This window comes from Microtus pennsylvanicus, chromosome 1, assembly GCF_037038515.1.
Source record: "Microtus pennsylvanicus isolate mMicPen1 chromosome 1, mMicPen1.hap1, whole genome shotgun sequence".
NCBI lineage: Eukaryota > Metazoa > Chordata > Mammalia > Rodentia > Cricetidae > Microtus > Microtus pennsylvanicus.
Genome location: NC_134579.1, coordinates 193019621 through 193044571, shown reverse-complemented (window position 1 = coordinate 193044571; position 24951 = coordinate 193019621). Strand labels below are relative to the sequence as shown.

Here is a 24951-nt window from a genome sequence, read left to right as displayed (position 1 = left end):
GCTGGGCGGACGTGACGCCAGGCCCGAGCCGTGGGCTGCACGGGGACCTTGTCAGTCCTGCCACTTGCTCAGGAATGGACCCGCTGGTCGCAACCAGCAGCATGATTCTGCTGGTGGTCCTGATGCTGTCTGCGGAGGCCGCGAGCAGAGCCGTGACTAGCACCGAGGATCCAGAGACGCCCTCGGGTAATGACTCCGAGCTTCTGCGGGCAGGATTGGGACTGGAGGTCAGGCGGGAGGCCGGGAAGTCCCTTCTAATCGGGCTGTGTCGCTCTGAGCAAGGCTGTCCCGGATCCCGGGACCATAGGAGCACGCGACTCACCGCGGTTTACACGCCACTCTTGCCTCTTCTTCTTTGCCAACGCAATAACGCAAACCTTTAGTAGCTAAAGTTTAAGCTGTTATAGTTAGTTTCCAGGGCAGCGTTTGGCATTGTAAATACAACTCACTGTTTACAGACTTATTTTCCGGGTGTTGTCCAAATTCTTTGTGTAGGAGAGAAGAAAGATGTGCTGATTGATAGTGATTCTGGTTTGCTAGTCTGGTTTTTAAGTATGAAACTGTAGGGATTTAGGGATTCTTCCTATAGAGCAATTCCTCAGAACCTTTGATTTCACCCGCTGCTAATCACATTAACCACCAGGGAATACATGCTGGGGATAGTTTTCCGTGAATAGAGCTCTAGAGAGAGCGATGAAACTTGGCATCCGCTCCCTCCCAGTCGCTAGTCTTAAGTGCCCCAGATGTTTTCAGCTAGCAGCTGCTGGAAGGCCTGGAGATACCCAACCCCCTTCAACTCCCAGGCGCTCCAGTTAGGTGTGCAACATTCCCATTCAGCCCTGCCTTGACTTCATCTTCAAAGACTAAGCAAAACTAATGACAATAGATAGGAAATAGCCACCTAGATGTCAGTCGGCAGAAGAACAGATAAAGAAAATGAGGTACATATACAAAATGAAATTCCATTCAGGTATAAGGAAACAGGAAATAATAATTGCGGAAAAATAGAATCAGAAAAAGTGTTAGTTGTGTTAAGTGAAATAAGCCAGGTTGAGAAAATTCAGAAAACAAATACTATGTTTTCTTACCATATGTAGACCTAGATTTTAAGTGTGTGTGGTGTTTGTGTGTGCTTGTGTGTGTGTGTGCACGAGTGCGTGCATACGTGTGTGTGTGTGTGTATGTGTGCAGGAGTGCGTGCGTACGTGTGTGTGTGTGCGTGTGTGTGTGCACGAGTGCGTACGTGCGTGCGTCAAGGAGACCATGAGAGAGAGGAGAAATAAAACAATAAAAACAGGGTAATAAAACACATGGATGAGACATGAATGCAAAAGGGAGGGTTCTTGGGGGAGGGAGGCGACCAGAAACAGAGGCAGGAGCAACTGGGGGACAAATTAGAAAGCATGATGACATGTATGTAGTCTGTATGAAAATGCTGTGTGAAAATCTATTACTTTGGTGCTTTAACATTTTTAATTAAACAGAGAATACAGTCAGTTATTCAAGAAAATGTCAAGCAAACAAATCGTTAGTCATCCCTTAGGATAGGCATAGTGCCAAGGGCTAGGAAGACAAGTTTGGTTAGGACTTACTGGGTGCTGGCAACTGTCTTAGCAGAAGGCATAACAGGTCTGTTTTCCCCGTCACCTCTAATGTAGTGGCGGTGGTATCTCCATCTACAATGAGGCACACAGGGCTGCCCAAGTGGTAGAGATCACGTTCTTAACCACCCTGCCAACAGCCATTACCCAGGGCAAGCTGCCTGTCCCCGTGGGCGATAGCAGCACACCGCGATAAGAACTTGAACTTACTTAAAGTCTGCTGGGAACTAAGATAAGAGTCCTAACCTAGGGGACTCTGGGAAGATTTCACAGAGAAAGTTAGCCCAAGCTTAGCCCCAGAGGTCTAGAGAGAATCGCATTTACAGAGATGGGAAGTGCCATGTTAAGCTAGAGGGATACTAAGTGTCTTATCATAGACTGTGTGTCAGGACCGCAGAACGGAGCAATTGAAAGTCTTGTGTGTAACAGAAAGGGATGGAAATGTGGCTTTAGCTGAGAAGTTTATTGGCTCAGAGAATCCAAGTTAAGCAGAAAATGAGAGCGATCACCTTGGTTTCAGGAAGCTAGCACTTGGAACACAGGAAGGCTGCAGCTTACTGTTTCTTATTTCTAGAGGCCTGGCTATGGACAGATTACCTATTTGGCAATAGTGGTAAGTGCTGGTAGCCTTTGGGTTTTAAAATATTGCAACTTCTATCCAAGCAACATCCCACAAGGAAGGCTCTGATTTCCCTAGCTTGACTGGAGGCCAACTGGTGTAGGAAGGACATTGTTGGAAGGTGTGGTATGGGATTTTCAAAAATAGAAGCATAATGTTCCCGACAGAAGTGAAGGGCCTGCGCCAAGAAAATAATGTGCCCCCTATTCCTGGTGTGATGGGTGACCTCGTGCAGGTTTAGATAATGCTAATAAGAAAAGCCAGGCATCATATAAAGTAGTCTGAGGAAGAAAACCCATTAGGAGACCAGAGCTCAAGGCGGCAGAGGGATTCCTTGAGGCGTGTCTGTGTAATGGAGGGGAGGCGACCTTTGAAGGAATACTGAGAAGGCAGAGTCCATTGGACTCTGGCTGTGGGCAGAGAGAATGATCCAGCTGCCTGCTGGGGCATCGCCTTAAATGGAGTGCCAGGCACTTCCTTCTGCTGAGGTTCCTCTCTGTGACTTCGTGGTTTCAAGTCTTCAAATCCTGCCCTCTGTGATAAGTTCTGCTCCCTTCTGCTCTGGACCCTAGCATTTTATACTAATTTTTAATATATTATTTTATATTATATATTAATTTTATAATATAAATTTAAAAGTTAACATGCAAAATTTAGCAACACGCAGAAATAGTGTAGATGGTTTTGTTTTAATTGTGCAGGTAATCAGAACGAGATTTTGGTTAGTATGAAGTGACTTCAAGAGAGAAAGGAATTGGCTCATTTGTAATTTTCTTATTCAAGTGACATCTTTATTCTAGATACCCTGGGGATTCATAATCAAAATACAAAATACCCATGTTAGTCCTGTCTGAGTTATGGAAGGGACTTGCTGTAATGCGTTGTTCAGGTTTCGCGGTGAGCCATAACACAGCACGATTGCGTGAGGCAGATTCTTGTGAAGTTATCAGAAAGCAATCATCTCCACTCCGCCTTTATATGTGGAGGCAATAGCCCTTGTTTTAGCAAGCAGTCACAAGGACGTTTAGTGAAAATGAACAAGGCACTGTGCGGTGTTATCTTTACTTACTTTTCCCCAAAGTTTTGTTTTCTCCTTCATAAAGTCTGTCCCATAATCCTGCCCTTCATGGGATGGCTTGGAGAACACCTGAGCTGTGCCCTGTAGAGTCTGGTATACAGGAATCACTATCACTTAGAGTGTGTAACATTACTTCAACAGATAATAGTTAATGTTAAATTATTTTAGTTATGTATGAAGATCTGTATTGGCCTTTTTTTAAACAAAAATCATCAAGATCAATATAAGAAATTTAAAATTTGCTCAGGAGTGAAACTCATTTTTCTAGCTTTCACTTGTTTTTTATTTTGTTTTTAGCAGAAAAGGGCAGTTTGCTTTTTTTTTTCCAGTTCCCATTTTTTTTTCTATTTTTCACTTTAAGAATAAATTAGCCCAGGGACTTCAACTATAGTTCAGTGACAGAACACATGCCTGGCATCCACAAGACCCTGGGTTCAGTGACTGAATAAAGAAAGCGGTAAGGGAGTCTGAAGATACCCTATTCAGCTTAACCCATGACCTGCTGCCGCCTCCCCAAACAGAAGCTGAAGTGCATGAAGAAAAACAGCTCTTCCCACAGATTGGGAATGGCCCATTCCAGTGGGAGAAGGTAGTCATAAATTTATTTTGACAGAAATAACAAAACCTTGGTATTTTCTACTTATGTAGATTCCTCATTCCAGTTCTCAGTTTGCAATAAGGCATCACCCTTGTGAAAACAGAGGTGTCTCCGTGCAGCTCTTCCTATCTGCAGCCCTGTAGACCTTTGCTCTAAAGGCCAGCCATTTGGAATAGGGCCCGGATGTTTGATTTCATCATGACCTTTGGTTTTGAGTTGAAGGAGTCTGGGAATTAAATAATTCAGAGCCCCTTTTCTGAAAACAAGTTCCAGAAAACGTCTGTTTTCAAGAGACCACAGAATCGGTAAGGTTGTTTTAGTCTGTGAAACTATTCTAGCGTCATCTTAAATTCCAGAGATAATAATGCCTCTTTGCTTCCTCCGTGCGTATTTTTACTTAGACAGTGTAAATATATCCCGAATAGAAGCTTGCTATGAACCTTGGTTACTTCAACCACTCTGCACTGCAATGTAGAGGTCAGGTGATAAAATCTGAAACTTACTGACGAGTGTGGCAGTTGTCGTGTAAGTTTGGCAAAGACAAAAGTGGTGTCTAGTAGCCTAACCACATGGTTTCTCTTCTGGTTGTAGTAAACCACAGGTGATGTCATTTGGTATAATAACCAAAAGTGTCTCTTTAGTAGTAAGTCATGCTATAATCCGTTGACACTTCTTCCTACCGCCTGTTTGCTTGATGTGGGATATATAGTGATTTGGAGGCCGGCCTGGGCTACTGTCTCAAGCAAGCAGGTCGACACGCGTAGATAGTATTTTATTATGATGAGGGTCATCACACACGATTCACACTCTAAATTCTTCACTATGGTTGTAAGCCTATCTCCGCAAGGCTGCTCTCCTGGGCGACATATCTTAGCTGAAGGTCAAGTCCAGTCTCTTAGCAGTCTCTGATTTAAGGGTCAGGATTCTGGGAGAGTCTCTCCCTCCTGTCACAGGGTAGATCAAGCTGGCATCTCTCCCAATGTGCAGAGCAGGGCATTGCTCTTGGTCTCTGTTTATATGTTGCCCAGTATGAGTTTTGGAGTACTAGTCATGTGTCTGTTTTCTTGAGTGAGTGATGTCTCTGGATTCTGGCTGTCAGGTGCAGCCTTGGGTATAGTGGTGATCCTGACTAAGCTGTTTTTATATGTCTAAAAGATGTTTGTTTTTTTACTATGCTCATTACATCTACAGTGTGATCCCGTCTCAAAAAAAAAACCAACCAATCAATCAATCAACAACAAAGCACCCAATGCTGTACAAGATTGTTATTGCTTGCGGTTTTAGGTTGTATAACTCAGTGGCTTCTTCCTAAATATAAATGAACTTTGATAATGTTGAAAGTATTCAGAGTGGCTTCTATGTGCCTTTTCCTCAAGGCAGGGATTTCATATTGTATATGTACAGTTAGAAACCTACTTCTATTGGGAATAGTTAAAAAGAGGATCTTAAGTAGTAGAGAGATGGTTCAGGGGTTAAAGATGCTCGCTGCTCTTGCAGAAGATTCAAGTTTTGTTCCCAGCACCCATATGTAACCATGTGTAACTCCACCTCCCATGGATCAGGCCTCCACGGGCACCAGGTACTCCTGGGATGTGCACCTACACATGCAGGCAAACACTCATGCACATAAAAATAAATCTTAAAAAAACTTAAGCGGTTTTAAAAGGAAGAGCTCGCTGTTAGAAGTTGGAGGAAGGGGCATCCTTGTGCCATGGAGGAGGAGGCTTAGCAGCTTTCATGATGTGCAAGTAGAAAGTGTGCTCCTAGTCCTGTGTGATCAGCCCAGGAGGCTCCCAAGCAAGGAGTGGAAGGCACCACCTGGTCTTTGCTCATTTCTTGTCAAAATGTGAACGCTGGCAGGTTAACTATGGAAAAGTGGTTTAAAGGAAATCAGGATAGCAGATCTTTTGCTGAGGTTCCTGATCCATTTGCAGTGTTGTGCAGGGTGAGGGATGAGGGTCCAGCTTCATTCTTCTGCATGCAGCTGTCCGCTTTGTCCAGCACCGTTTGCTGAAAACGCTGTCTCTTCCTCAATGTGTTTTTTGGCCTCTTTGTCAAAACTCAGGTGACTATAGAAGCATGGGCTTACATTTGGATCCTCAGTGCTACTCAGTTGATTAATGTCTCTGTTTTTATGCAGGAAGTATGCTATTTTTATTGCAATAGTTGTGTAGTATAGTCAGAACTCAGGGAATGAGATCCCTCTAGCAGTGTTTCTATTGCTTATGATTCTTTGGGCTTCCCTGTGTCTTTTGTGCTTCCATATGAATTTTGAGGGGTTTTTTTTTGTTTTTTTTTTTTTGGTTTTTCGAGACAGGGTTTCTCTGTGGTTTTTGGAACCTGTCATGGAACTAGCTCTTGTAGACCAGGCTGGTCTCGAACTCACAGAGATCCGCCTGCTTCTGCCTCCCAAGTGCTGGAATTAAAGGCGTGCGCCACCACCGCCCGGCGCTTCCATATGAATTTTAAGATCATTTTCAGTTTCTGTGAAGAATTGCTTTGGAATTTTGATGAAAATTACATTGAAGCTGTGCATTGCTTTTGGTAGGATGGCCATTTTCAGAATATTAACCCTACAAATCTATGTGCACGGAAGGTCTTTCGTCTTCTGACATCTGATTTATTTCTTCATTGTTTTAAAGTTTTCATTGTACAGGTCTTTTACTTCCTTGGTTAGGTTTATTCCAAGATAAATTGTTTTGTTTGTTTTTTAGGATAAATGTCAAACAATTCAAAATCCCATCCTGGTTGGGAGAAGGGATCATGAAGACCTCCTCTCACTAAGGAGCAGTTGACAGCTACTGGGGGAAGGAGAGCGCCAGTTAAATTCAGAGATCTCACCCAGCCCCCTCAGGCTGTACACGTTCCCAGCACAAGGCCCTACAGCCAGGCACAGACAGGCAGCCTTAAGGGACTTAGAGCTCTTAAAAAAAACAAACAAACAACAAAACAGTCCAGAAGTTTAGCGGGACACAGGGTGATAAGGGATATGGATGGAGGGAGTGGGGGATAAATTTGATCAAAGCATCATGTGCATGTATGCAATTCTCACAGAAAGAGTACGGAGAGCGAGAGAGAACTGATGCTTTGCTGTTTTCCAGCTCTGTAGAGGCCGCCGGTGCCGAAACCGAGAAAATGACTCTGAAAGTAGTTCGGATTCATCATGAACACCCACCTCCACCTGACCTGTTTTTTGTTTTTTTAATCTTTTTTTTTTATCTCACAGGCTGATCTTGGAATTCTAAACACTCCCATTCAAATGCCACTTAAATGCTGGCATTATAGGTGTGCCCCACCACACCCGGTTCACTTAGTGTGTTGGTTTCGTTTGAGGTGTGTGTGTGTGTGTGTGTGTGTGTGTGCGCACACGCGCGCGCTCAAACTGTAGTCATTGTGGGCTGGTTATTTGGTATTAATGTTGAATTGTTTTTAAGAGGGGGAGCAGAAGCTTTTATTTATTCTTAAACCATGGTTTTTTAACTGGAACCTAGGCTGTTTGGGAAGGCAGAAGTCCAGACACACTCTCTGAAAGAACACCTCTTAAGGGAGCCCCAGGTTTCCATACTGTGAGTGGCTGTGGCAGTCTTCAAGAAATCAGGAAAGGAAGGAGCCAGGCAAGAGCAGTGTGTTTAGGCTTGCCCTCAAGGAAGCTGCTTAGAAAACCAAAGCTTATAGGTACTGATGTCCCAGCATGCATCTGTGGTGTTTCTGGAAGCATAGTAGAAAGTTTGCAGTTGTCTGGCTAATGGCCACAAAAAGACCAAGCAAGTCCTGCTGAGTGCCTGGATCTGGAGACAGCCACCCCACTCCCCTTCTTTATAATCTGTCTTTGTCATAAGCTTTACCCTATGTTGATAAATAATATAGAAACTAGATATATTTTCAAAACAAATGTACTGGGAGAGAATGAAATACAGTAATCATAAAGCATTTTAGAATAAAAGCATTTCCCCCTCCAAACAGTAAAGAGCTACTTAAAATTATAAACATACATAGCGCGTTTCTCCAACTGTTATGCTCTTGACCTTTGGAGCTGGATATTCGTTGCCATGGTGCTCCTCTGTCCATAGCATTGTTGGATCCTCAGCAGCCTCTCTGACCTTTGCCCTTCGGATGCCTGTGGTGGACCCTTTCCCAACTCTAGAGTCCAAGTTATCAGGACCAAAAATGTCTACAGACATTGCATACTGTCCCCTTGGGGACAAAAATCATGTGTTTTTGTAAGTCACAACTTACAAAAGAAGAAATACTAGGGGGAAATGGCAGTAGCATTTGTGACCTTTAATGATGTGGCATGGGGTGAGGGCACTGGAATATTAGCCTGCAGCCTTCCTCATGCTAGGCAACCACTCTTTCACCGACCTACAGTCCCCTAGATAGAAAGATAATGCGTGTGTTAAACAATTATGAATTAAAACAGCGGAGCAGTCTGGTCTTAAATATTAAAAATGTTTATTATAGGTGAAAACATCTGGTAGGTGTTTCCAAGCAGGTATTTTACATATGTAAACTAGTAGGTGTTCTACTTTCATTTCCCTTACTGTGATGAAAACTCCCTGGCAAAAACAGCCAAAAGGAAGAGGGTTTATTTGGGCTCACAATTCCAGATTACTGTCTGTCATCAAGGGGAAGTCCAGGCACAGGGAACACGAAGCAGCTAGCCACATCATATCCACTCTCAAAGCACAGAGAAGGGAATTAATGTGTGCATACTAATTGCTCAGCTTCCAAATCCAGGAATTGTACAACCCACTTTTAGGTTTCTTCACGTCCACACAGCAACCTGATCTATGCAATCCTTCACTGAGACTCTCTGCCCAGATAATGTCTAGGCTGTGTCAAGTGGGATAATTAAAATTATCACAATGTCTCATTCAACAGAAGACAAAGTCCAAAAGAGCGATCTAACAGATAACTTGGAAAAGACCTGGGTTTCTTAATGATTTGGCCTGGGGTGTAATTCTTGATTAGAACAATCTTAAGTAAGCATAATTTGTATCATTATATTGAAAAAATATATAAGCATGGGCTTGGGTGCTCTTAGAGCACTCGCGGAAGATGGCCAGGTGTGCAAGGGAGCCCCCTTACCTGCGCACATCCTCATGCGTTGATGTGCTTTAGCTTTTTAAGTCAGTCATGCTTAATGTCCAGGTAAGATGGAACGATCTTAAATTTGGGGTCCCATCACCATCTTTACATTTGTGGTCATCCACCAGCCCTCTCCCTGTGACTCTTGGGAGTCCTCCCCACAAATCTTGCAGGAGTGGTTTAAAGGGAGAAAAGGCACAGCCCAGGAAGCAGTGTTGATGACACTGGATGACCAGTGTCTGCTTCCGTGTTGCTAGGCAGATTTCCGTGTGCTGTTTAGAAAAGAACAGCACACCTTCCCCCCAGGAGGCAGTGTTGAGAGCCTGGTGGCATTCTCGAGTAAGAGTGTGGCCAGTTCTTCTGTAGACACTGAGAGCAGTCTGCGCTGGCAACCACTGAGAACTCTGTGATCACAGTGAAGCGAATAAATGATTGTTATTATGGTAGGCAGTGTGTTTGTTTATGGGAGCCGTTCAGATGTTGTGGGAGTTGTCTTAGGCTGTGTTTGTGTTTCCCATATATACTAGTTCATGTTCCCACTGCTGTTTCAAAATACCCAACAGAAGCAACTGTTTTGACTCACAGTCTGAGGGCTGCAGTTTGTCCTCGGGAGGAGAGGTGGCAGCAGAGGGTAGAAGTCAACTCAGTCACACTGAACCCAGTCAGGAAGAGAGATGATGACGATCCCTACTTCTTCCCCCACCTTTCTCTTTTTGTTCAGTCTGGGACCCCTTAGAACAGTGGTCTCAACCTTCCTAATGCTATGACCCTTTAATACAGTTCCTCGTGTTGTGGTGACCCCACCAACCATAGAATTATTTTCATTGCTACTTCATAACTATAATTTTGCTACTGTTATGAATCACAGTGTATTTTTTTTTTAGATAGAAAGTTGCCATAGGGGAATCAACCCAGGGGTTGAGGACCACTGTCTTAGAATGATGCCTCCCACATCCAGGGTGGGTCTTCTCTCCTCAGCTAACTTCTCCAGAAACTGCTGTCACAGAGACCTGCCGAGGTTTCTCTAGTGGGTGACTAAATATATTCAAGGGCACATCGAGGATTAACCATCACGGCTTATGTCGTGGTGATGTTTGCATAGCCTAAAGTGAATCAGAAGTCGTCTGCACATTTTCAATAGAACATGTCCTATGAGTTCGCTCTGATTGAAATGGCTTCAGTAGCTGCTGCACTGCCTCCACTTCCGTGTGCATGTTGGACTAACATGCCGTTGCATAAAGGCTTTCTGTTGCCGATGTTAGTTTCTTACTGTGACCCCTTTTGGTTTTGAATCTCTTACAGTGCCTGCACCAACGAATGTTCTGATTACGTCTTATAACTTGAACCCTGTCCTGTGCTGGAAATACCAGGATATGCCACAGGCTCCCACTTTTACTGCGCAGATAAAAAACTATGGGTGAGTATTGCTCAGTTATTATTTCTGTTTGGTTTTAAGCCGGATCCTTTCATGGTCCATGCATCTCTGTGGTCCTCCAGAATCCCTCACCAAACTTTTATCGGCTGTCTGCAGATGTCACGAAATGCTAAGGATCCAGATTAGCCCTACTCGGTGGTCAAGCAGAGAAGCACTGCGGCCGTCCAGGATTTCTCTCTAGTCTCTGAGTAAACTAGGTTTGTTAGCTGTTAGCAAGGACTAGCCACATGCAGTGCAGTTAAGGTCAGGGAGGGCCAACACCACCTGGACAGCGGCTTACCAGTCTTTCGGAATAAATACTCACAAGTCAAGTCTGGGAAAACAAGACTTCAGTGTGGATCTGTCGCCTCATCATTTAATAAGGAATGGAGGTTAACCACTTGATAGGCATGCTACAAAGGCAACCTTTGTATCTGCCCTTCAGATCACAGTGAATCCTTCTCCCAGGCTTGGTATCATGCAAACTGGTAATTTGATAAAGGTGTTAGCACTAGCACAAAGGTCTATCCTGAGTGTGTTCTTTTAAGTAACCTGTGGAGCAAAACCGCATGAAGGCATGAGTATCCTGCTCAGCACAAGGCCACAGATATTTCAGGAGCTGTTCGTTACTATAACTCGGTCTAGTTAGGGTTTCTGTTACTGCAGTGAAGCACCGTGATGAAAGCAACTTGGGAGGAAAGGGTTTATTTGGCTTACACTTCCATAACACTGTTCGTCACTGAAGGGAGGTCAGGACAGGAACTCAAACAGGGCAGGATCCTGGAGGCAAGAGCTGATGTAGAGGCAGTGGAGGGGTTCTGCTTACTGGCTTGTTCCCCTTGGCTTGCTCAGTCCAGTACCACCAGCCCAGGAGTGTTCCCACCCACAGTAGACCGGGCCTCCCCCATCAATCACTAAGAAAATACCCCACAGGCTGTGTCCAGGCTCCTTTTATGGAGGCATTTTCTTAGTCAAGGTTCTCTCTCTCAAGTGATTTTTAGCTTGTGTCAAATTAACATAAAACTCTCCAACACAGTCGCTTAGTAAATTGACAGAAACATTAAACTCTGAAAACATTCTGTTTGAAAACTTGGGGAGACTGAAACCCTAATAATAATTAATATGAATGTAAATAGATCTGGCTCTGGGGAAAGAACTTTTATCTGACAAACCTTACTATGCGTACCTTGGCACTTTTTTTGTTTGTTTGTTTTTTGTGGTGCTGGAGATCAAACCCAAGGCTCTACACATGCTAGGTAAGCTGTCTACCACTGCACTGCCCCGCCATCTCCCATGCTGCATTTGTGTTTGTTGTATGCATGAGTGCAAGTTTGTATGTGTGTATGTGTGTGTGTGTGTATGTATGCAAGAGTGTGTGCATGTATGCACACATACATGTGGAGGGGGGGGACAACTTCAAATGTCATTCCTTGTTTATTTTTTGTTTTGTTTAATGTAGGTTCTGAGGCTTGAATTTGGATTGAAGACAGAGCTTAATGCATGTCCCACAAACTTTCTGTCACTCAGCTGCTCCCTTAGTCTATACGATATTTTGAATAACGAATTTCATGCGGGAAACAAACAGCTTTGAATGGTGTAGCATCTTTTCTCTGTGACCTCAGATGGCTGCTCAAAAGGCTTGGACTTTAGAGTCATTTGGATTTCCAGGGTTTTTTGGATTAAGGGTGCTGGGCTTGCACATCCAATTCAAGAGTAAGGGTTTCTTTCATTTGGCTTCTCTATCTTGTTCTATTTCAGCTCTTCCAAGCACATGCCAGGAATCAAAGCAGAATACAGAGGGATAACTGAAGTTTGTGTGGTGATAAGGTTCATCGTGTGTCTCTCTTCATTTTAGGGAAGGATGGATTGACTCCTGCACCAACGTTTCGGGTCATTGTTGTAATATCTACGAACAAATTAAAGACCCAGAAGCATCTGTTTGGGCCAGAGTTAAAGCCAATCTTGGGCAGAAAGAATCTGCCTATGCAGAGTCAGAAGAGTTTGTTTTGTGCCGACACGGTAAGTAGTTTGTGTATACAGATAATTCCTTAAGATATCTAATCTATCTGTCTGTCTGTCTATCTACACGGTAAGTAGATTGTGTGCATCTTAACTCCTTAAGATTTCTGTCTGTCTGCATGTATGTCTGTGCACCACATTTATGCAGTACTCTCAGAAGCCTGAAGAGGGCGTTGGATCCCCCTGCTACTGCCATTATAGGTGTTTGCTAACTACCATCTAGGTACTGGAAACCAAACCTGGGTCCTCTGGGAAAGTAGCCAGTGCTCTTAAACACTGAACCATATCGCTAGCCCTACATGGATACATTTTAATTGGGAAGTTCTTACACTTCTATGTATGTTTGCTTTATTGACAGTTGCCACAAGTGTCTAGTAAACACATGACAGAATTTAAGGAGCCAATGTCTTTGCCTTCCAGGCCCCACAAAACAGCACTCAACTGGCCTTTCCTTTGCCATTTTAAAAACCATTTAGCATCCAGTCCTTTCAAATCCTGATCAATGCAGTTCAGCATGGTTAGCCATCAGCCTTTCCCTCCCTGACTAATGTAGAATTTATTTCAAAGTTAGATCACAGAGGACTTGGCCACTGGGTTCATTCCTGCTACCTCCCTTAAGTCCTTGAAACATAAATACCAACATAATAATATATTGACATAATACGTTAGTACATTAGAGTTTCAAGCTGGCTATGGTGGCCCATACCTGTCATCCAGCAGGCAGGAGACTCAGGCAGGAAGATCAAGGGTTAGTGAAGAATTTGAAGCCTTCCTGTCCCAAAGAAACAGAAGTTCAGAGTTCTTTCATGTGTCTGAGCCTACGGTTTTCAGCTTTTTGCCATGCCAGCATCTTACCCTATGGTTCACTGGTCTCGGCTCTCACTGCAATTCCAGAATGTTTGGAGTCAGGTCTCATCTCTGGGGCATCCCACCTTAGCCTGTGCCCTAGTCCACTCACCCCCATGACATCCTTTCCAACTTCCCTTCCTTCCTAGCTCACCCCCTGTGCCTGGTTATGTCCATGCCATCATGCCTGTGGCGCCCACTTGCCTTGATTCTGCTCCAGCTTTCTGGGTATACCCAAGGCTTTCCTAGCAGCCCCCCCCCCCTTTGCTTACTTTAGGTATTCCTATTCTCCGAGTTCATCTAGTACACGCCATCTTTAGGTCAGATTTGTCTGCCACAGATTTATCAAGGACCTACCATGTCCCAGAAAGTATGCCTGAAATACTGGAGAGTCCACACCAGACCTGGGTGGAAGACAGTATGCGTGTGGTACGTGTGGAAAGCACAGGTACATGTTCACCACACAAGCCCCGTACACCAGAAACACAGAGGTTGTGCAAAGACTACTTGAGTGCCTGGTTCTGATTTTCATGGTAAGAACTGAACCATTAGCAGGCTTTTTAAGAACCATCTTCCAGACCCCCACGAATGTTAAAGACGCTGGGTTCAGTTAGGAAGATAGCTAAAGAACTTTCCGGGAGGTGAACATGTGGCCCTATGGTTAAGAACACTGGCTGTTCTTCCAGAGGACCTGGCTCAAATTCCAGCACCTACCTGGCAGCTCACACCTACCTGTAACTTCAGTTCCAGGGGACCCTGGGACTCTTCTAAGCTCCACAGACACCAGGCATGTGTGTGACGTGTAGACTCACATGCGGGCAAAATACTCACATACATTAAATAAACAAACGAACAAACAAATAAGGGCCTTTTCAGAATCAATTTTTAGAAAACAGGGTCCTTAAGCTACAAAATAAATATAAAAGAGAAGGTATTTGCTTGAGTTTCTATTTTGTGTGTTTATGTGGGGGCGGCATGCTGGGGAATGCACTCTGGGCCTTACGTTGCTAGGCAAGTGCTCTACCTTCAAGCCACATCTCCAGCCTGCTGTTTCTGCTTTTTATTTTGACACTCATAGCTGTTGAGTTTAATGGTCTTCCTGCTCTACCCTGCTAAATGGTAGGCAGTACAGGCGAGTACCACCAGCCCAGCCTTTTCATCTTCTGAAAACCCACGTTTATGACAAAGTGTACCTTCCTAAAGACTAAGTCAGAGGTGAAATGAAATCAGCAAAGCAGGCTTTAGGCAAGAGCTTCCTGTCTGAGATTTATTAAACACTGTATTCTTAGACTTTCTTCTAGATCTTTGCAGAGTTGTTCCCATGTGTCCTTTGATTTGGGTAAATGTAGTAGCTATGCTGGAAGGAATGACACTTTCCCTTTCTTCCCAGGAAAAGTTGGAGCACCAGCCCTGGACATCAGCGTGAAGGGAGACCAGCTCGTGGTCAATGTGTTCCACCCTGCGGTGGTTATAAATGGAGAAAAGTATGGGGTCATGTATGGGGATGAAAGCGCCTGCCACACGTTCTCCTACACCCTATATGTGCGAAAATTTATAAATGGGGAGGTGTGTGTTTCTCTTTTATCTTTTGTAAAGATAGGAATCATTCTATTGCTTGTGCGAGTTGTTGTCATAAACTGTAATGCAGGTGCACTGCTCACGTGTATGTGATAAGATGTGTAGGGCATAGATTGCTGGTAAGAAAAGAAAACCTACGTAGATGCTATTGGAGGAGCCAGTATGGAGTTAGTCGCCAGCACTGGCCGGACGGTGCAGTCTTCTCCTCTCCTCTCTAGGATGTCCTCTTCTCTATGGATCTGTTTCTCCACTCATAAGACGGAGACCATCCGAGGATTTTTTTTCTTTCTTCCTTACTGATAATATGCAGTGTATAAAATAGTTTATAGCTATGATTTATTTCTGAAAGGTAAGCTAACAGTGTAACTACAGTGATATAATTACTTTACTCTGGCACTGTTGTAGAGTCCCTAATTGATTCAAACTGTTCTCCTTCCTTTCTGCACAGTGTTGTCGTTTAGTCATCGAAACCATACTGTGTGCCGTCTAAGGACACAGAACTACACAAGTGAACCGCACAGACAAATCTCGGGATAATCCCAGTGCAGCAGAGGAGGACGTGGGCAGTCTGCAGGGATGGGATAGTGGCTTTCAGTGGAGGGGTCAGAGAACCCTCCTGGGAAAGGAGATGGCTGGAGTCAGTGCTAGGTTTGAAAGCTGGTCCCTGCAGCTATATGTGGGGACATCATTTGAAACATAGGATGTAAGAAAGGCAGAGATCTCAGCAGAGCACAGTTGGCATGTGGGGACAGCACCAGGGGCCAATGATCTTGGGGGAGGGGTACAGGGGGCATGTGGAAACAGCAGGCATTGGACAGGTTGACTTGTTCTTTTCTCTTGAGTAAGATGCTGCTTGCCCCATGGCTCATTGGAAGCTCCATACACTTTCCCATAATGCCCTTCACCATTCCCATCTGACACATTCCTGCTTACTCTTTGGGTTCAGGGGTTGCTATCTCCTCTTTGCATTCTTTCCATACTCAGCAGGTTATTTCATTTTGGGTGATCTGGTTGGTTTTCCCTTGTTCCTTATAGGATTCATCTTACAGTGCTCCTGACTTTTCTGACTTTCTTAGCTCTTATCCTCACCGAATTGTTATTAAACAATTATTAAACAAAGGCATATTAAACCAGCACTGTAATACACATGTATTAGTCACCTGACCAAACACCCAAGCCAGCCAGCTTGCAAAATGGGAAAGTTTATTCAGCTTAGTTTTAGGAGACACGAAGGGTGATGTTTGCGTCCACTCAGCTCTGGTAAGGGCAGCAGTCGGAGCACATCACTGCGGCGTGTGTACAAGTGATGACCACTCTTTCTCCCTGTCTCCTCATGCTGAGAACCAAACCCATGACCTCATACACATACGGCATGCACCACACTATATACCACGATCACAAGAGATTTCACCTCAAACCAGAGCAGAAGCATGGAGGCCATGGCAGGGTCGGGACACAGGGCATGACTCCCAATCCACTTTAAGAACATGCCCCTGTGAGCTAGGACGTCTGTATTCACTATTTTCTCATCACCGTGACCACAGATCTGACAGAAATAACCTGAAGATGTAAAGGTTCATTTGGGCTCTCAGGTTCTGAGGATTCAGTCCATGGTCACCTGGCTTCATATGCCTGGACAGGACGTGTTGAAGCATGAGGCAGGAGTGGCCAGGACAAGGCGCCCTCGGGGGCTAAACCCCAAATGACCCACTTACTCCACTTAGACTCCACTTCTAAAACTTTCCAGAACTTCCCATAATATCGCTACCAACTGAAGACCTAGGCCTTATTATATAAGCCGGTGAGGGACATTTTATACACAAAGCTTAACCCATGGGGCTTGTCTCATAGAGGTCTCGGCCAGGTATACCCTCAGTCCGAGACTAGCCCTTTAATACACGAGTCACACGGGATATCTAGCCAAGCTCCAATCCCGCTTTTGTGTGTTCAGGCCCTATCGCGGGTGACCATGTGCTGTCACTAGTGGAATGAACGAACTGTGAGTGCACAAAGGATCCCTGGGGGCATTATGACGCACTTACCACACAGTGACCCTGCAGCTTCATGTAGCTACTTCCTTACGCTTTCTGTAAAATGCTTTCCTTCCCCAGATGTTTCTAGTGCTCTAAGAACTGGATAAGCAAGCATTGGCTAGTTCCACAGCCCCTGAACCCTTAGAATCTCCAAGTCTCAAACAATACCTGTTCCCATGGAGAACATTTTAACAGATGTATCTCCTCATGCTGTGTTGATATCACTGGTTGACTTATTATTTAATATCAAAGCTGATTCGAAGTTCATGTTCATTCTCTGCATGTTTTCCTTCAGTGTTTACCTAGGATAGTGCAATGATTGTGCCCCTGAGATTAAAGAAGTCATACACTTTCCTGTTGTTTTTCTACGTAGGTCCTGTATACAAATCATCAGATCGATATGGACGATTGCGATGAAGATGGGTGCCAGTTCAACATCTCAGTGTCCGCACTGGATTCCAGATACTGTGTTTCAGTAAACGGACACTCAGAATACTGGGACATTATGACAAATAAATCGGAGGACGTCTGTGTTTCCCTTGTCCATAACAGCAGAAAGGGTAAGCGCTTGCCTTCCCCCAGCTGAAGACAGAGTGCTAACTCAAGTGCGGCGGTGTGCAAGAAACGAGATGCTTTACAACTTACACGCACCTTTTCTTTTAAAAACATCCAACATCCTTTCCCCAGAGAAGCTCCTAATTAAAAACAAGACAGTTTCTCTGGCATTGAGATATACTACAGCAACCAAATCAGGGAGCCACCAGATGAGTGACCCGGGAAAGGAAAGATACATAACAAATTTATAAAATCATGCACACAGGTGTCTGTCCTTCGAATAGTCCCTGAGAACTGTACCTTGGAGAGACTGGAGTTCAGGAGAGTTGGCAGCAGATTACTTTATCTTGGGCTGGTTTTCACCTCTGCAACAGCCATGCCTTGCCCCACTCTGAATCTGAACTAACACCTTGTGAAAATAAGTAAAAATCTCAGAAGCTATTTACTTAGAACACTAGCTTCCACCAGTCCAAGAGCTAGGACTGTTGTCAGCATCGTGGGCCTGTAAGATAGTTCCCCCATCTCCATGTGCCTGCCTCTCTGGTGCACCCACCAGCATATTTAAAACTTACCTGGACTTACGACTTTCTTCTGTAAAACTCTCAAAACCCCCTGAAGCTGCTTCCACATTGGAACATGGAATTTTGAATGAAGTAAATCTGTGTTCCTGGTCTGTGGTCACTCATAGTAACTCAAGAATAAACTGTCTCTTGTTCTCTTTAAGGTGAAAGCTCTGGTTTTTATGTCAACAATAGTAAAAATGGGGAAAAAAAATGCCACAGGTAGTACTTCACATTTCTGACCGAAGGTGACGTACTCTTCTGAGCGCGGCTTCTCCTGTGACAGTGCCCTGAAATGCTGCTCAGAGTCTGTCTTTGTAGCTAGGCTTTCTGTTGCTGTGATAAAACACCACGGCTAGGGGCTGGAGAGATGGCTCAGAGGTTAAGAGCATTGCCTGCTCTTCCAAAGGTCCTGAGTTCAATTCCCAGCAACCACATGGTGGCTCACAACCATCTGTAATGAGGTCTGGTACCCTCTTCTGGCCTTCAGGCATATACACAAGACAATATTGTATGCATAATAAATAAATAAATATTTAAAACAAAAACAAAAAAAAAAAACACCATGGCTAAAGCACCTTGAGGAGGAAAAGAAACCAGTTGTTTTGCTTACATTGCCACATCATAGTCCATCACTGAAGGAAGTCAAACAGGACAGGAACCGGGAGGCAGGAGCTGATGCAGAGGCCATGGAGGGGTGCTGCTTACTGGCTTGCTCCTCATGGCTTGCTTGCCCTGCTTTCTTATAGAATCCAGGACCATACCAATTTGCCAATAATACATTAATAGAAAAAAAATCACTAATTAAAACCCAAACAAAACTCCTTACAGTTTACTAGAATACCAATGACATGTGTAAACTAAACCTATCTGAACACTGACCATTTATCATGGCCCTATATATGTATAACTTTTGCTAACTTAATAAATGTTTTATGACAAGATTTAACCCTTCTGCTGAGATTATGTCAGTAATCCCTTAATGTAAAACATTGCCAATATGCTTCCCATTTACATGCTAGCCATCAGAAAACAGTAGATAGATACAGTGATAAAAGAATGTTTCCATGTTCACATAGCCACTAAGAATGCTGTCCTTGTAATGGATTAAGTAAAAATGCCATGGATCCCTAAGTGGCTGCAGCGGCAGAAATGCTGCAGGTCCCCAAGCGGCAGCAGTGGGCAGCAGGTCCCGAGAGCAGCCAGTCCCAAGCAGGGATGGCACAGTTCCCCAAGTGGCTGCAGTGGGCCACGAGGGGCAGTGAGTCTCACAAGGAGAGATAGATAGATGGGCATGCCACAAGACCACACTGCAGGTCTCTGAAAGCGGCTGGTCCCAGGCAGAGAGCCATGCAGCAGGTGAGAGACAGAGACATGGATAGGCACGCCATGCAGAGTGAGGTTGGATATTTATTTAGTGGGTTATGGAAGGGAAGGGGAGAAAGGGATAAGGGGAGAAGGGGGAAGAGCAGAGAGAAACAGAGAGTGGGGGGGAAAGGGGAGAATGGAGTGAGACAGAAGGCTCTTGTGGGGAGAGATGGAAAAGAGAGGGGACTCAGGCTAGAAGCTGAAGATCAGTTTGCCTGGGCAGACAGGGGAGGGAGTGGGCATGGCTTGTCTCTTAAAGGGATAGAGCAGACCATTATAGTCCTTATGCTCAACTTAGTTTGGGGCCATTAAATAATATGAGTATAATTACCTTATCAGCAAAATTTAGCAGGTGATAGGTATCATGAACTGACTTTATGGCAACACAGGAAGCACTGACCTAATAGCTTATTATCTGCAGAAATCTCAGGATCTGTTGTATTGGTTGTTATCCTCAATTATTTCTTTTCACCAAATTTAATATTGATGCTGTTGATTTTGTATCCTGTACCTTTTCTGTATTCATTTATCATTTTTTTAAATTTTATTTTATATATATGGGTGCTGTGTCTTTGTGTTTGTTTTATGGGCCACGTGTATGCAGTTCCTGAGAAGGCCAGAAGAGGGCATTAGATCCCCTGGGACTCTATGATTGTAAGCTGCCTTGTGGGTGCTGGGAATTTAACTCTAAAAGAGTAGCCAGATAGAACATCCCCATTGTCTCAGTGTGTGGGTGCACCCCTCGCGGCCCTGAGTTCCTTGCTCGTGCTCTCTCTCCTTCTGCTCCTGATTGGGACCTTGAGATTTCTGTCTGGTGCTCCAATGTGGGTCTCTCTCTTTGTCTCCTTTCATCGCATGATGAAGGTTAATATTCAGGAGGATGCCTATGTGTTTGTCTTTGGATTCACCTTGGATGCTCACCTTACTAGACCTGGATAGAGGTGGGCGATCCTTGGGCTTCCCACAGGTCAGGGAACCCTGATTGCTCATCGAGCTGATGAGGGAGGGGGACTTGATCGGGGGAGGGGGAGGGAAATGGGAGGTGGTGGCGGGAAAGAGGCAGAAATCCTTAATAAATAAATAAATTTTAAAAAAAAAGAGTAGCCAGTACTCTTAATCACTGAGCTATTCCTTAAGCCCAATAGATGTCTTTTTTGGATGATGAAAATCTAGGCTAAAATTTTAGACCATATGTGTAAAATTTAATATTAATAACTTTTAGGCCATTCTATGAAAACTTTAAATATGACTTAAAACAGTGCAGTGCGTTTTGTGCTAATGTGCGTTAAGCTATTTGGAAAACAAAATCCTACTTTATATACAAAATTGATGCACTTATCCCAAATCCAATTTTGTAAAAAGTCTAAATTTAAAAACAAACAAAAAAAAGGATTTAGTGGTCACATGGTGGCAGCAACTTAGCTATTGTTTTGTCCCTTATCACATGTAGGTCGTACATGCTGTTTCCTCAGCCCAGTGGGATTTCAGTGGGACTTCTGATGCAACACTCATAATCATTATTTTGTGGGTTTTTTTGTTTTTTTTATTTATTGCTATTGTAATGATGTAATATTATAATGATTTCTATAAATGATATACATAAACAAATAATGATATATTTGTTTAACCACGGCCCATAGTAGACATGGTATAAGCGTTCGTTAAGCAGTAACATGTAATTATTATTCCAGAGAAGCAGCTGTAGAGCAGAGTTAGAGTCATGGGATGCTGTTAAGGAAATACACACTGTCACAATATCTAGACGACTGTGTATTTTTTAGAAGAGAGGACTCTGGGAAATGCTGATGATGACTTTTTGAGAATAAGAAAGCGGAGTAAGAACAAACTACACAAAGGCTATGTGTGCACACACAATCATCACTGCTGTGCCTGCGCCTTTGTGGGCCTGAGCGTGTGTGTGCTCGGCGCCGCTGTGTTGTCACAGGCACAGGAGTCTTCAGATGTTTAAGTGGTGAGGAAGGAACATGGCTGAATTGTTTTAAGAGTTACCAGCAGTGTTGCTGGAATTTATTTCTCCTAAGGCGGGGCATTTTAAAAATGCCTTGTTAAGTGAGGGGAAAGCATCCCTTGGTCACACCCTGCTGTGAGGCAGTGTAGTCCTAGGGTGCTTCAGAACGGCAGCCCCGGGAGGAGCCTGACGTCTAGCTAGGATGTACAGCGCTGTGTGCTCATTGCCCAGTTCTGTCCAGTGTTCTTTCAAGTACTGCTGATATGAACATGTGCATCTGCTGAAGAATGGCGCTAAGACTTCTTTGATGCAGAATAGAAGTATTCTATTTGTTTCTTTCTTTCTTTCTTTTTAGATCCGATTTGGATTCTGGTTGTTGCTCCTCTAACCCTCTTTGTAATTGTTTTCCTGGTATTTGCATATTGGCAGATGAAGAAGAATCCATGTAAAAGAAAAAGCATAACGCTACCTAAGTCCTTGGTAATATATTTAATTATTTATTTAATTATACACGCTAACATTAATTTGAATCTTCTTTAGCAGTCCCTCCGATACTAAGTATCATTCAGAAAAATGCTGTATGTGCACTGATGAATAGTATTCTGTTTAATCTTATTATAGTACTCTTCACTAAAAACGAATCTTTTGATCTGCCATCCACCCAAAGCCATATATATTTCACTGTGCACCAGTGAAATTTTTGTATAATTTCCAGGATGGAAACTGACACATTTGGTAAGGAGCTAAAGGTCCAGAAGGAACAGTAGTACAATCTGTGTAAGTGCACAGTGCACAGAGGCTTGTGCGTGAGCCAGTGAAGAGCTTGCCCACTTGGTGGATGGGGGTTGGTTATGACTCTTCAAGAGGCAATGATACGTTAGCCCTCAGGAGCAGCATATGGGAGAGCCAGCCTACAGCCCCCAAAACTTAGCTTCTGAAGAGCTGCAAACATGCAAATATTTCATCGCAGCCGGCATGTAGAAGGCAAGATGGCCCAAAGTGAAACCATCACACTTGACATTGAAGTGTAGGCACACTCTAGCCTCCCGACATGGTTTAAAGAATGCGGAAGGGAATAAAATGATGACACGTTGATTCAGAGATAACAAGAATAACATCTGTGATGTGCAGAGGGCACGGTGGAATTGGCTGCAGCAAAGCCGTCTCTAAGATGGCAGAGAACTATCAACAGTGAGGAGACAGTGCATATATGTCCCCTATACGTCCTCCTCACTAGTAGGTAAGCAAGAGACCACCATGTTTTAAGCCACACCCTCCTCACTGGAGCAGGAAAACGAACCTGACCCTGCAGCAGGGGCGGCAAAGATTAACTGTATGCCCCTTGCCAGGAAGCTGCCGGCGTGGCAGCCTTTTACATAATCCTTCCAATCGTTTATGCTGAGGAAATAATTTCATAAATAAGAATGTGTGAAAGATTCTAAATGTTCTGTGCCTTTTAAAGAAAACATCAAAGAAATGCCAAGTCACTGGCATGAAATTTGCATTGCACAGACACATAGAAGATGGTGTGCAAAAGGCAACGTACATTTATGAGATGCCTAATGACGTCATATTTTTAGTCTTAAATAAGTTCTATTAAAAAGGAAAGACAAGGGCTAGAGAAATGGCTCAGTGCTTAAGAGCACTGGCAGTTCTTCCAGAGGTCCTGAGTTCAATTCCCAGCAGCCACATGGTGGCTCACAGCCATCTATTTTGGGATCTGATGCTCTCTTCTGGCCTGCAGGTGTACATGGAGATAGAGCACCGTATACATAAAATAAATAAATCCTTTAAAAATCATTTTTAAAAGAGAAAAGGCCACCTGGGTGTGGTGGCTCCCATTTAATCCCAGCACTTGGAAGACAGAGGCAGGTAAATCTCCGTGAGTTTAAGGCCAGCCTGCGTTCCAAGCCAACAAGAGCTATGTAGTAAGACTTTGTCTCTAAAGAAATAAATAGAAAAGTCAAGGCACTTGGTGACACACATTTTATGTCCTAGCCCTTGGGAGGTAAAAGCAGGCATGTCACAAAGTTCAGGGTCACCCTCTGCTACATAGTGTCTTCAAGACCAGCCTAGGCTACATGAGACCTTGTCTCAAACAAACAAAAAGATCAAGAAAAAGAATGTAGTGATCTTATTTTAATCATGTTTAATGAAATAAGTCATTTGCTTTTTAAGCCTTTTCTTTTTTAATAGGCATTTAAGCTCAATAATTTTCTATCTTTACTCGCTTTCTTTCAATTTAGCTCTCTGTTGTAAAAAATGCCACCTCAGAGACAAAACCTGAATCCAAGTATACCTCACTTGTCACATCGTGCCAGCCAACTGTGCTGGAGAATGAGACCGTGGTCTGTGAAGAGCGCCTGTCCACGGTGGCCCTTCCAGGAGACCCAGGAACAACAGAACACGAAAAACTTTCTAGCGAAGCAGAGCCTATGATCCCCGAAGGAAGCACTGCTGTGGCCCCCGACAGCCCTCCAACGCCAATACAGAGAGGCAGTTCTTCCCTTTTGAGTAGTAACCAGTCGGAGCCCTGTAGCCTCACGCCCTACCACTCCAGAAGCGGCTCCGACAGTGGCCTCGTGGGATCCGGCAGCTCCATAGCCGACTCCGAATTCCTCCTGCACAGTAACCCGGAAACAAAGACACCAGAACAAGAGCCCGAGCCGGTGAGGAAGGCCCCCACCTCCTTTGGTTATGATAAACCGCACGTGCTCGTGGATGTGCTCGTGGATGGCGGCGATGGGAAGGAGTCTTTGATTGGGTATAGACTCCCAACAGATGTCAAGGAGCCATCCTGAGACCACCTGAGTCCAGCCGACGGCGAAGGATCGGATTTTCCTCCGTGGTTTTTCTGCTTTGATTTCGTGAAAAGGAGTTGTACCTTAGCTGATACTAACGGCATGGAACGTCTTGATTTAGATCCATGTGTAAGGAGCCTGTGGACACTGCGGAGTTTACTCTGAAAACTTGGAGACTTTTTAAAGGACCGTATCATTGCTTATGAGCTCCTTTCTGGGTGCGTTACCAGCGGTGAATTTTCCTCTGTTAACTTTGCTTCCTGCAGTTGCTGCTTCTCCGTCCTTAGCACCTCAAGGGACATGTTGGGCAATTTTTTTTCATATGCCTTCACAATTGTAAGTTCATGTATATAGTATGTTTAAAGTTTCACTTTGATGGGAAAGCTGAAAGCTCCTCAAAGTTGGACTTTAAAGTTTACTTCAAGCTGACAGAATTTGATAGAGCATCTCAGTGGAAGTTTGTACATGTTTTTTTTTTTTTATGGAGCATTACTTGTTATTTTTAAGTAAAATGTTTTGAAACCAAAACTTATTTGGGTATTCATTTATCGAAGCATGAGGACAATCTTTTGTAGTTAGTTGATGTGTTTTATACATTACTTGTTGCTACTCATTAATGCTATAGAATTATTTTCTAGTTTATATATCTAAGCTACAAAGTAATTCTAAAAGTAATCTCTTCCTTTAAAATGGGTGGGGAGTGGAGGGCTGCTCAGTTGTTAAGAGCATTTGCTGATCTTGCTGCAGAGGGCTGGGGTTCAATTTCCAGTACCCACACGGTGGTTCACAAACATCCATAACTCCAGTTTTCCAGGAGATCCAGC

The 24951-nt window shown here is 43.9% G+C and overlaps 1 protein-coding gene across 1 annotated transcript; it reads left to right on the top strand.

Annotated features, from left to right (window-relative positions):
• Nucleotides 1-24655, top strand: Ifngr1 (interferon gamma receptor 1). The gene is made up of 7 exons (XM_075948161.1): nt 1-186; nt 10287-10401; nt 12254-12417; nt 14654-14829; nt 17248-17434; nt 21682-21806; nt 23573-24655. Exons 1-7 carry the CDS (start codon nt 75-77, stop codon nt 24125-24127), a joined length of 1434 nt encoding a protein of 477 aa, XP_075804276.1. The 5' UTR covers nt 1-74; the 3' UTR covers nt 24128-24655.
• Nucleotides 24656-24951: the final 296 nt, after the last annotated feature.